The 11884-nt window shown below is 41.4% G+C and overlaps 1 protein-coding gene across 3 annotated transcripts; it reads left to right on the top strand.

Moving 5' to 3' along the window:
* Positions 1-491: 491 nt before the first annotated feature.
* Positions 492-11614, top strand: pitx2 (paired-like homeodomain 2). Of its 3 annotated transcripts, none has more exons than XM_044127244.1 (4): positions 492-716; positions 4495-4563; positions 9016-9215; positions 10061-11580. In XM_044127244.1, exons 2-4 carry the CDS (start codon positions 4518-4520, stop codon positions 10616-10618), a joined length of 804 nt encoding a protein of 267 aa, XP_043983179.1. In that variant the 5' UTR covers positions 492-716; positions 4495-4517; the 3' UTR covers positions 10619-11580. The 3 variants fall into 3 exon arrangements, with proteins under 3 accessions (XP_043983179.1, XP_043983178.1, XP_043983177.1); XM_044127243.1 differs by lacking the exon at positions 492-716 and adding an exon at positions 1918-2389 and having other exon boundaries at positions 10061-11613; XM_044127242.1 differs by lacking the exons at positions 492-716; positions 4495-4563 and adding an exon at positions 8082-8640 and having other exon boundaries at positions 10061-11614.
* The last annotated feature ends 270 nt before the right edge of the window (positions 11615-11884 follow it).

The raw sequence follows: 11884 nt of genomic DNA, 5'->3' as shown, positions 1-11884 counted from the left end.
GAGCAGAAACACGAACCACAGAGAATCTATGGGTTGAGCCACCAGAGCCAACAATGCAGTCAAGCTTTTACATGTTTAAATTATGACTCTAATAACTAAAGCATTTTACATTGAGATGCATTTACAACGTCTAAGCAACAAATATGTACAAATGTGACAACAATTTGAATTTGTTGCATGTAAGAAATGGAACCAACTGCTGAGTTTCGTAAATTCAAGGAAAGAAGTTTCTGTTTTTAAAGGAGCCCAGATGAAGCTCCGTTGACGGCTGATTGCCTGTGTAGTCTATCATCTCTCCTCCCTGAAGTTCAGGCTCGCATGCCGTGCTGATATACATAAAAAGCTGCTGAGAGTGTTTTGAAATCCTCTCCAGCGCATGCAGGAGGAGGGAAAAGTTGAAGTGTCCAAACTGCGCTGACACAGACGGGCTGATGTGCTCGTTAAGAATCAGGAGAGAGCACCAGCGGAGCAGGTCACCCTGCTTCTCACATCACAGCCCATCAGAAATTCTTTCAAGTGTCCTTCTGCGTCGCCAAAGATGACAACGGCAAATCGATAAGCGCTTGAAATGAAAAGAAGCCGCCGGTTTGCCCCCGAGGCGAAAGATTTCATACCCGCCAGCCTTGTCTGAACTTCAGGCATTCCTCTGCATCTTTCTGCGTGAGAAAGAGGAGGCTGTTCACTCACTTTTTTTCTTCCTCTCTTTGTGTAAGAAGGTAAGAGAAGCATATGCGGCCGAAGCATCAAGCCTCTCCAGACGCTGCGCTCCCCCTTTCTTCTGTACTCGCAGGCGGGGCGTGATGTGGAGAAATCTATGTGATGCAGGGCTGATGCTTTCTTCTTTTATTTGCATTTTCTCTCATTTGCGCGGGTTTGGTAGGCTTTCCTTGAGAAATTGGTGAAATCCTGACAAACCGGGATGTTTGACATAAAATGTTTGACATAAATTTGTCCTTCCAGCACACTGCAGGTCAGATAACTAGAAAATATTTAAAATAATCCACTGGATCTTCTACGAGTCCAAATACGTTCAATTGGCGCAAAATCTTTTTTATTATTCTGTATCTATTCCTACAATTAGTTATTTTTATTTTAAAAATTAATTTATTAAATATATTTCCAATTACTTGATTTTAATTATATATTTTTTTTCTTTTTTGTTTGTTTGAGAAGAAACGACGCGCACGTTTTGCTTCAGTGTTCCCCTTTTGCGTGGAAATTCCCGTGTGGATGAGCGCATTAATTACTGGCTTAATGGGAGTATGACTAAAAATGTAAAAGACGGATTATGTGCCGGGATGGCGGGCTGGAGGGGGCGGTGCGGTGCGGTGCGGGGGGACAACGCAGGCCTGAGCCCGTCCGGTCTGCTCGCCTCGCTTTAGATGCGGGTGGAACACGCATGCAGTCTGCATCAAACGAAACGGATCCATAAAGAACATTTGCATCCGAGCCAGCTGTTCACTCCGTCCGCACATAAATCCGCAACACGATAGCGCTCTGTCTGGCGCAGAAGGAGGCCACTGCATCTTTATAAAAGCGACTCTTTCAGCTTTTTTTTTTTTTTTTTTTTTTAAATATTACGTTTTGTGGGTGTATTAAATTAGCTATAAAGTATTTTTTGTGTCTTATCAAACAGTCCTTAATTGAGGCTGAATGGTTTTCAGGAATGAGAAAATATGTAATTATTATCTGCATTTAATAGATATGAACGGTTTACAGACAGCTGTTGTTGCGTCTTGTTTATTTAGCGCACAATTTACCAAAGTTATAAATAGTTTGGCCTTTTATTCATAAGGATATTAGTTATTAAAAGTTATACGCGCCCGTAATGTTTAGATAAAAGGTCGTTTCATCACCGCTTCCTTCTTGAATTTTTGGATTGTTGGTGAAAGTTGAGAGTTGCCCTCTGCTCTACGCAAACATTCACACCCCTCTGTGAGCGCGCGCGCACACATGCACACAAACACACGAGTTCCCCTCTGAGCTCAAAAGCTCGAAAAATTGCGCCACTCCTGGAGCGTCTTTCAAGGGAGGAAAAAAAAGTTGAGGAAGACAGAAGAGAACGAGCCAAGGGGAGACTCGGATGAAAGCGCCTCCTTCGCACTTTCTCCGCGCGCTGTAAACAGACACTTATTTATGCGCATAAATGAAACAAACCTAAAGGCAGCGCCGCGTCTCTTTTTTTGGATACGCGCGGCGTGTGGGAGCTCCTCCATGCGACGCTCACCTTTACGGACAGAAAGTTCACCGCCGCTGGAGCTCGAGGTTGTCTGAGTTTGAGCCGTGAGCGCAGCTTCTGAGGACGGTGGGATTAATTTCCTCACTTTACAAGAAAAGCCGACGGCTTGGAGACAGAAAAAATCCCTGTCCCGTCCGGTGTCCGCAGCTGGTGAGTACTGGAGGAACTGGAGCACTTTGAGTAAAAAAAGAAAAAGAAAAAAAACAGGAGAACCGAAATGTGAGCTAATGTGAGTGAGGGAATTTGTTCCACTTTGTGCGTTTTCTGATGTTTATTTCAAAGCCGTGACTGGAGGAACATAAATGGGGAAGTGAGGGAACCGTTTGGCGCACAGGTCGGCGGATGATTATGAGGTGTTACTATAGCGGTGATGGAGAGCGCAGAGTGAAACACGCATTGCGATCCTATTTATGCGCAAAAACTACCAAAACAAGGAAAACAACGAACATTTAGAATAATTAAATCTCCTATCTGGAGTCTAAGAGCATCAGTAGGTAAAATTCCTCTTGTTGCGATTTACTAGTAAATATTCAGGTGATGTAGGTGGAAATTCATCACTTTTGTTCCTTAAGAGAATAAAATAATAGAAAAAAACGTGATGATGCTGATAGTCCCGCGTCTTTAATTAATACAGGACCATATGATGGAGGTTAGTGGGCTCATTCTGCCGGTGATGGCTGCAGCCTCGTGCTCACGCTGTGCTAATTTCACGAGTAAAGCCTGCGTGGGGCGATGCCAGCTTTCTGTCTGCACTGGGCCCGATGCCATGAGACTCACTGATTCACATCAACTGCTGGTGCTGAGAGCAAACGGGCTCCACGGAGTGAGAATGAATGGATGAACGGGATGAAAATAAGTAAAGTGGTGATGGCGATGCTGATGCAGTTATCTTTAAACTGCTCCCACTGGGCAGTTTATCCCAAATAGATATTAAAAAGAAGGGCCTGTGGCATTATTATTATTATTATTATTATTATTATTATTATTATTATTATTATTATTATTATTATTATTATTATTATTATTATTTAGTGCATTGGTATTCATTTTTTTAAAATAAGAAATTTATTTTCTTTACTTTTCTTTTCACTTTACTTTGTATATAAATGTATTTAAAATTAATTTAATTTGAATTTTATTTCTTTTGCGTAGTGTCATTTCTTTCTGGAAAACAGAAATTCTTTTTTAAAAATAATATTTTAAAAAGCAGATAATTTGTGGGAGGATTTATGTGATTTTTGCTGTGTTAAAATCTCAGTTTTCTAAATAAAATCAGGTTTGCCTTCAGAGGCCGCAGAAAAGCCCAGGCTGCATGTGAAGTTCTTATTAAACCTCTCTGATTAGATAACGCGGAGCAGCATGCAATAACCTTCCACCTTCCAGCCTGGCCCCCACTCTTTCATTTTGCTGCTGAAAAATAGAGAAGGGCTTCTGGAGAACTGTCGCGCAGCTACACACCGTGTAAAACTTAACCTCCAATATCTGCATCCTCTGAATGAAAAACAGGGAATATAAGAAACGCAGCGAAGATGTAGAGCAGGTGAGGAGGAGAAGTGAGGAAAATGGTTAACAGCATGAATGCATGCAAATTTCCTCCCGCCTCGAATTATCATAAGCAAACAGTGTGAGCCTGGACTAATAAAAACCCATCTGTGTAACTTCATATCGAGGTAGTATGAGGGGTTGCGATAATGAATTTTGTAATATCCCACCGACAGACATCTCAATCAGACTCTAATCCCGTGATTTTACCACGGAATCACTCCACTTCCAACTGCTGCAGACAGCAGCAAAACACGCGAGGAGGCTCAGGCAAAACACGAGGCGTTTTACCCACGCCACAGAAATCAGACAATGCAGTAAAACAATCGGAAATATGTCGACAGCAAGTGAGGACGGCGTCACAATTATTGTTTTAATGCAGCTGTAGTTTCTGACACGCTTCAAAAACAAAATTCTATAACAAAATTTAACCAGAAAAAAACTAATTAGAAACATTTCACTGACAGTCATCACTGATTCAAATTTTATTAATTTATCCCCTTAAAGTAACAGCGCCATGTTTGTATTCCCTGATTTTTCAAGCTTTATTGTTTTAATGTAAATTATTTCTTTTATTTTTTTGTGCAGTTTAAAATGTTTCAGAGTATTATCTGAAGACGTCACTGTCATTATGGGAAACTGAAACATTTTCTAACCTTCAAAGCTGTTTGTAATCAAAGTGACTGAATATTTTGTGTTTATCTAAATTGCAGACCAGTGACCTCACTGCGCCACAATGGAGTCCCACTGCCGCAAACTGGCCACCACCTGCGCACAAATAGGTGAGTCTCCTCAAGTTTATTCCTTTAAAAACAGTGAAGAAAAGAGAAAAAAATCCATTCAGACATTTAATATAATTAACATTTAATAATACCATCCTCAATTAATTTAACCCGTTAAAAGTCACATTCAAATATACCGGTTGTAATAATAATAATAATAATAATAATAATAATAATAATAATAATAATAATAATAATAATAATAATAATAATAATAATAATAAAAAGAAGGAAATGTAGTCATTATCTCAAGTCATTCTTATGTTTGAGAAATAACCTCCTTCTCTAATTACGTCAGCGTGACGTCGGTCTAAGATTTTCTTTTGTTCTGATAAAATAAAAAATAGCTCCCGTACATATTTTTTTGTCAGTTTTAGCAGTCTGATCAAAAAATGTGAAGACATATTGGCCTCTCTGTGGGTCATTGTTCTTTGTCTTAGTGCGCCACCTGCTGGTCAGATTATTCTCCAACTTTACAGCAGGCTGAGTTGATAACGTCGTCTGGTTGGAGCAGATAAATAATGTTTAACCGAATTCATTTTCAACCCATTGTTTATTTCATTCTATTTTTATTATTATTATTATTATTATTTTTTTACAATTTTGAACGCAAATGACGCGTAAGTAAAACAAATTTTATAACGTCAACTTTTCATAGTATTCAGTGAATATAGAAACAATTTCCAAAAAATAAATAAATAAATAAATAAAAATAAATTTCTTTCAGTGAAATGGAATTATTTTATTGCTCTCCAATTCGATTCGAAAATCACATTCAGCTGTAAACGAACAAACTATAACTTAGATTGTGTAACTCAGTAAACACCGATGCGGCTGCTGGATTCATCCCTTCATCGAAACCACCGCGTATTAGAAATAATATGATTAATAGACGCAGAAACTGGCGAGCAGGAGCTGCAGATCACGGAGAGACGGGCGTCATCTGTGCCGCCCAGTAATATATGCAGCGCTCGGTGGATTGGCTCCTGGGAAAACTAAATGTATAATGAAAGCCCATTCGTGAGCAGGAATACGCTAATGGTGGAATCTGATGTCTTCTTAATCCTATGTAAAAAGCCTTGTCGTCTCCCGCTATATTGACTGAATTGCTAATTAATGGCCCTCTATGGCGGAGGCCTATTGCACGCAGTAATCCGCAGAAGAGAGATAAAGCATTCAGATTGTAGAAATGAAGAGGAAACCGATAATCCACTTCAAGTTTAGTATTACAATATGGCTGGAAGAGGGAAAAATGGCATCACACTGTTTGATGTATTATTATTATTATTATTATTATTATTATTATTATTATTATTATTATTATTATTATTATTATTGTTGTTGTTTTTTTCATTTCCTGTGTTCCACATAACAGACGCATCTAAACGGTTCCGCTCCAGTTGATTTGTCATGTAATCGGCCTGCAGGAGTGGTGACTGATGTGTGTTTCTGTGCGTGTCGGTGGTCTGCTGGTATTTATTTATATATATGTGTGTGTGTGTGTGTGTTGGGGGGGGGGGGGAGATTACTGCGCCAAGTCCAAATGTGCCGCATGAAAGCGCGTCCGCTTGGCCACGTGGGAGATGAAGGGCTCATTTTTATTTATTTCTAAAGATGATGATGATGATGATGATGATGATGATGATGATGATGATGATGATGATGATGATGATGATGATGCGTGTGAAGGTGCATTTTAACCCGATTTGCTTCATCACATCTCTGTCACTGGTTTTCTCACACTCATTTGTTCCTTTTTCTTTATTGCGTCACGTTCATTAAATGAATGAGATGAAAATTAGATGAAAAGAAAGAAAAATGTCCCAGGCAGAGCAGACTGCAGGATCCAGCAGCAAAGTGAGGACAGATCCGCTTTAAGCGCTCATGATGGAGTAATCCGTCCTCACCAAAGTAGGTCTGCGGCTGCTGGAGGCCCGCGCGCCTCTGTCGAGCTTCATTTAATGAATCTGAGAAGCCTAACACTGAGGGGGTCAAGAGGATCTCTCCATTTGACAGCTAGTGTGTGGCTCTTTTGCATGTCGTGAATCAGAAAGTCTGTGAGGTCAGGCCTTTTGTGTCTTGGACTCAATTTGTTGAGAACTGTTTTACTTTTATTACCTTAGACCGAAAATCCACACCGGAAGAATTCAGCAAATTAAATTGGTTTCTTTGGCTTGATTTTTGTCAATGTTTTTGGACAGAAATAATTTTTGTTTAACTGCTGAAAGTCACTCAGTTAAATCATTCTATTGCAATTATCGCTCATCTTGTTTGTCCTTTAAGAGTTGGTTTGTGATTAATCCATAAAAAGAAGTTTTAGATTTATTCTATAAAGTTTTTCCCTGACAGCGTCAGTTAAAATGTCTCATGTTTCTCCTCATTGAGCTCAGCCTGTCAACAAGTTACCTCCAACACAAACCTGTTCCAGAATGGTTCAACTGGGACACGGCATGTCTTCTGCATCCCAATCAGCAAAACTCTGTGACTTTACCTGAATATTCTTTAAAATAGTTGATGAGAGTCAGACTGCTTGTAAAGGAAACCACAAAAAAAGATAAATAAATTATTCTGCAGCCTGAAGTCATTTTGAACTCAAATTCTATAAAAGTTCAGAAGATTTCAGAGGTTTTGTTCACACTTGTCCAATGGAAGTCAAATTAGGTCAAATCTCAATTTCAGCTAAATGGAAATTAGATTTTAATAGATGATCATGTTGTACTGAGGAAAAAACTCATTAGAAAAACAAGTTCTGTTTTTCACAAAGGTGTGTCTGTTCACCTGAATCTCACTGTGGAGCAACAGGGGCAGCCTGTTACATGGTGGTGGGAGCATTATGCTGTGGGCATGCTTTACTTCAACACATCAGAATTCTATAATAAAAATTCTAATCTGAATGTTTACAAACTGAAGTGCTTGGTGTAAATTAGCCTTTGGATGGAGTCGTCTGACTCTTTTCCTTCAGCGCTCCTGTGCGAACACACATGCGGCACGTGTGCGCTTTTTTCACATAGCTTGCGTGTCTGGCAGTTAGCGTCAGTTGACAAGTGCGCGAGATAGTTTTGGAGCGCTGGCGCCACCACAGCCCTGCTTTTGAAGTTAACATTTGCTTGTCCTTTCGCGGGACCTCTGCGGCGCAGAAGGTGTTTGTCTTTGATATTCAGTGCGCATCTATTTTCTTTACGCCTTTCAATAAAAGCCGCTTTATCCACTGAGCAAACTGCAGCGACAGAGCCGGAGAGCGCGCGGCTCAGCCTGGGTATCAGCGGCACTCCATCTCTTTACCGGGCCACTGGACCCGTCTCATAAAATGAGGCCAAACCGTGTTATTTTCATTTTTATTTGGTCTTGGGCTGCTGCGCAGCGGCGGCTCGGGGCGCAGCTCGGTACACCGTGCGTCTCATCTGACTTTACATGCTTTTATTTGGAAGAGGAAAAATAAGCGCCAGCCCCGGCATAAATACACTGGCAGACATATCTCGTTTCTGCGAGCTCCGGTTGGTTGGGTACATCCGCATGGACGCGCCTGTCAGAGAGAATTGGGGCGGAGGCAAAGCGGTGACGTGGAGGTGTGGAGAGAGGCGCAGTTGGATGGGCAGAGCACAGGCAACAGCTGAAATGAGCAGAGAGCGCTGGAGTGTGTGTAAGCCTCTGGATCTAATATCACCTACCTGTCCTTGTCACTCTGATAGTCAGCCAAGGTAGCCGCAGTTTTCCACCGATGCTGTGATAAAACTCAATGGCCTGTTTTAAAGCGTTCTCCAGTTTAAACAGAACGAGGGCTTCATCTCAGCAAGAGGAACTGTGCTGCTGTGCGCTTTTTGGACAGCTGAACACATTCCGGAGTCGGACTTTCCGCTCAGCCTTCCTGTGCTAGAAGCTCGTGAGATCTTTCACCGATGAGCTCTATGAGGGATCCATTAAATATAGACCACCACCTCACAGGGAATAAACTCTCCTCCACGCACCACACGGCTCTGGCGATGGCTTCCAGCCTGCAGCCGCTGCAGCGCTCCGTGGACTCTAAGCACCGGTTAGAGGTGCACACTGTGTCGGACACATCGAGCCCGGAGTCTGTGGGTAAGAACCGGCCGGGGTTTCACCCGGAGTCCCAGAGATCATCTGGTTATGAAACAATAGCTGCTATCAGTCACCATGAAGGGAGATTTATATGCATAAAAACCGGAGTTGTCATTTTAATAGCAGCTCATTTGTCTCTGGTTTGACGGTGAATTATTGTTTTTTCTATTGTTTGGTTTTAAACGGTTTAAATAGTTTCTTGTATTTTTTTTTGCATTATTATAAAAAGTAGAATGCAATTCAATAGGAACAAGTATATATTTTTAAATCAATAAAAAGTTCTTCACAATGATAAAACAAAAAATCTGGGTTTTATTCTTTTTTAAAATTCAAACAGCCAAATATCAATAAAAAAATCCGGTTTTCTTTTTATAGAAAAAGAAAAAATACAAAATAAAAACGACGATTCCTCGGATGACCCGTCCAAGAAGAAGAGGCAGCGGCGGCAGAGGACTCACTTCACCAGCCAGCAGCTGCAGGAGCTGGAGGCCACCTTCCAGAGGAACCGCTACCCGGACATGAGCACCAGGGAGGAGATAGCCGTGTGGACCAACCTCACAGAGGCCAGAGTCAGGGTGCGTCAACACACACACAAACACACACACACACACACACACGCACGCCCCCCTCACACGCAAACACACACACACACACACACAAACACACACACACACCAAGCGTAGCAATTCTGATTCTCTCTGAACATGAACACAATTTATAGTTTTTTTAATTATTCGGCTTTTTGGCTCAATTACGTGCGTAAATAAAACTTTATGGATTACTGAAATGTCGTACAAAATGACAAATAAAAATGATACTCATAATATAATTAAAGAAAAATTCATTTTAAAATAGTGCAGGATAAAACCATTTAATTTGACCTCATTCCAATAAACTGGATCAATTATGACATAACGCGCAAATATTCATCTTAGAACAAATAATCTGGAAATTATCTCTATCGTTTAATTATTTTAAAAATAATGATAAATTATTCACTGCATTATTTGCCTATTAGATGTAATTAGGCAGTGATGACGCTGTTAACAGTTGAGGCCATTAACATGCCACTTGTGTTCTTCCCTCCGTGTAAAAGAGGTGCAAAGCTCGTATTTTGCGATTGTCGCCCTGACGTTGTGTGATTAAGGTCAGAGTGTTTGTGGAAGCATGCGGGGGAATACACATCCACTCCACGCTAAGATGCTCCACTGAGACTGCAGTGTGTATTCCGCGCAGATAGAGGCGGCTGTAAAACGGGAGCTCTCTGCGCAAATGGGAATGAGAGGAATTTCATTTTAATTCTGTACATTGAGGGAGAAAAATTAGAATCCAATTTAAAAAATGCACGAATAACAAAAGAAAAATAAGAATAAAAAAAGTGTATGTTATCTCTTTTAATTGTTATTTTTTTGTGCTCTAGGTTTGGTTCAAGAACAGACGAGCCAAGTGGAGGAAACGGGAGAGAAACCAGCAAGCCGAGCTGTGTAAGAACGGCTTCGGCCCGCAGTTCAACGGACTCATGCAGCCGTACGACGACATGTATCCCAGCTACACGTACAACAACTGGGCCGCCAAGGGCCTCACGTCCGCCTCCTTATCCACCAAAAGCTTCCCCTTCTTCAACTCCATGAACGTCAACCCTTTATCCTCGCAGACCATGTTCTCGCCGCCCAACTCCATCTCCTCCATGACCTCCAGCATGGTGCCATCCGCGGTGACCGGCGTGCCGGGATCCAGCCTGAACAGCCTCAATAACTTGAACAACCTCAGTAACCCTTCCCTCAACTCTGGGGTGCCCACGCCGGCGTGCCCCTACGCGCCGCCGACCCCTCCCTACGTGTACAGAGACACTTGTAACTCCAGCCTGGCCAGCCTGAGACTGAAAGCCAAGCAGCACTCGAGTTTTGGATACGCGGGGGTTCAGAATCCAGCCACCAATCTGAGCGCTTGCCAGTACGCGGTGGACAGGCCGGTCTAATTGCTCCCTGCACTGCAAAAAATCGCTACCGAGCTGACATGTTAGAGGACAAAGCATTTTTTAACCCCACAAAAGATCATTTTGAACTGTTCGAAGTGTAAAAGGGAATTTACTGCTCGCCTGGTAACCATCTCCCCCAAGACTCAACTTTTCCATCAAATAATCGGAACAATTTGACTTAATTCACTCTTATTGACTTTCATTCATTTTCACGCAGGGAATCTGATTTAGAGGGTAATGTTTATGACGGTGGTTATTTTTTGCAGTGTGCGGATAATTAATAGCAGCCGTCCACAGAAACAAGAGACTACTACAGCTACTTTTCTCTTTTTTTTTTCTTTTTTTTTTTCCAAAACAAGGGCACTAGAAGACTGAACCACTGAAACACACTCAGCTCCTCCTCGGAGTCAAACTGAACCGGGAGTTTTTTAAGTTTCTTCCTGTCCGATGAGCGATGGCCTCATTCACTGAGTAAAAAAAAAAATCTAAATAAAGGCCTGTTTCACTTTTCACAGCTCGTCATGAGGGCTTTTTTCCCTGATGGATTCTGGACGTTAACTGTTGACAGAAATGTTCGTGTAAATATATTTGAATGATCATCTCCTGTTTGTTGAAGCGGCTGAGCTCCAACGCTGCAACTCCTCTCCAGGTTCCAACTTATCGACGCATGTGGATAAAAAAAAATACAAATCCTAAGAAAAGGAACCATGTTTTGCTTGCAAACAAAAAGGGAATGTACATACTAAAAACGCACCAGTTGTGTGTTTCGAACATATTATAAATTTATTATTAATGTCTGTGTGAATATCGATTTAGAATAGCAATTCTGGATTTAAAAAAATAATAATAGGCATCCAAAAATGTTCCTGCGACAAATGATTTGGTTTTTTGCTCTGTGTATACTATTTGGTACGGAATTATGTTGTTTTTTTCCCCATCAATCCCCGAAATATTGTGTTTTATTTAATGGAAGTAAATATATTGTTCCAAAAATATTCTGCTGGGCAATTTTTATTGAATCTTTGTGCAAGAAGTCTGTTGGAGTGCAAAGCAGTGACAGTCTGTCTATAGCCTTTCGATTGTCTGAGGGGTTTGTGCGGCTAATCTATAGAGGAAAACAATGGGCCGCTCCAATACACATAGCACCGGGATGCTCCGGCAGATTAGCCCCTGAATGCGTGTCTGTCTGCCTGCCTGCTGCAGCCAAGAGCCGCGGCTGCTCGTTGGGGCTTGAAATAACACGGGAACCAACAAAAAGCTGCACGG

The sequence above is a fragment of the Gambusia affinis genome, linkage group LG09, assembly GCF_019740435.1.
Source record: "Gambusia affinis linkage group LG09, SWU_Gaff_1.0, whole genome shotgun sequence".
Taxonomy (NCBI): domain Eukaryota; kingdom Metazoa; phylum Chordata; class Actinopteri; order Cyprinodontiformes; family Poeciliidae; genus Gambusia; species Gambusia affinis.
The sequence above is the reverse complement of the archived record's forward strand: the minus strand, read 5'-3'. Positions and strand labels throughout refer to the sequence as shown.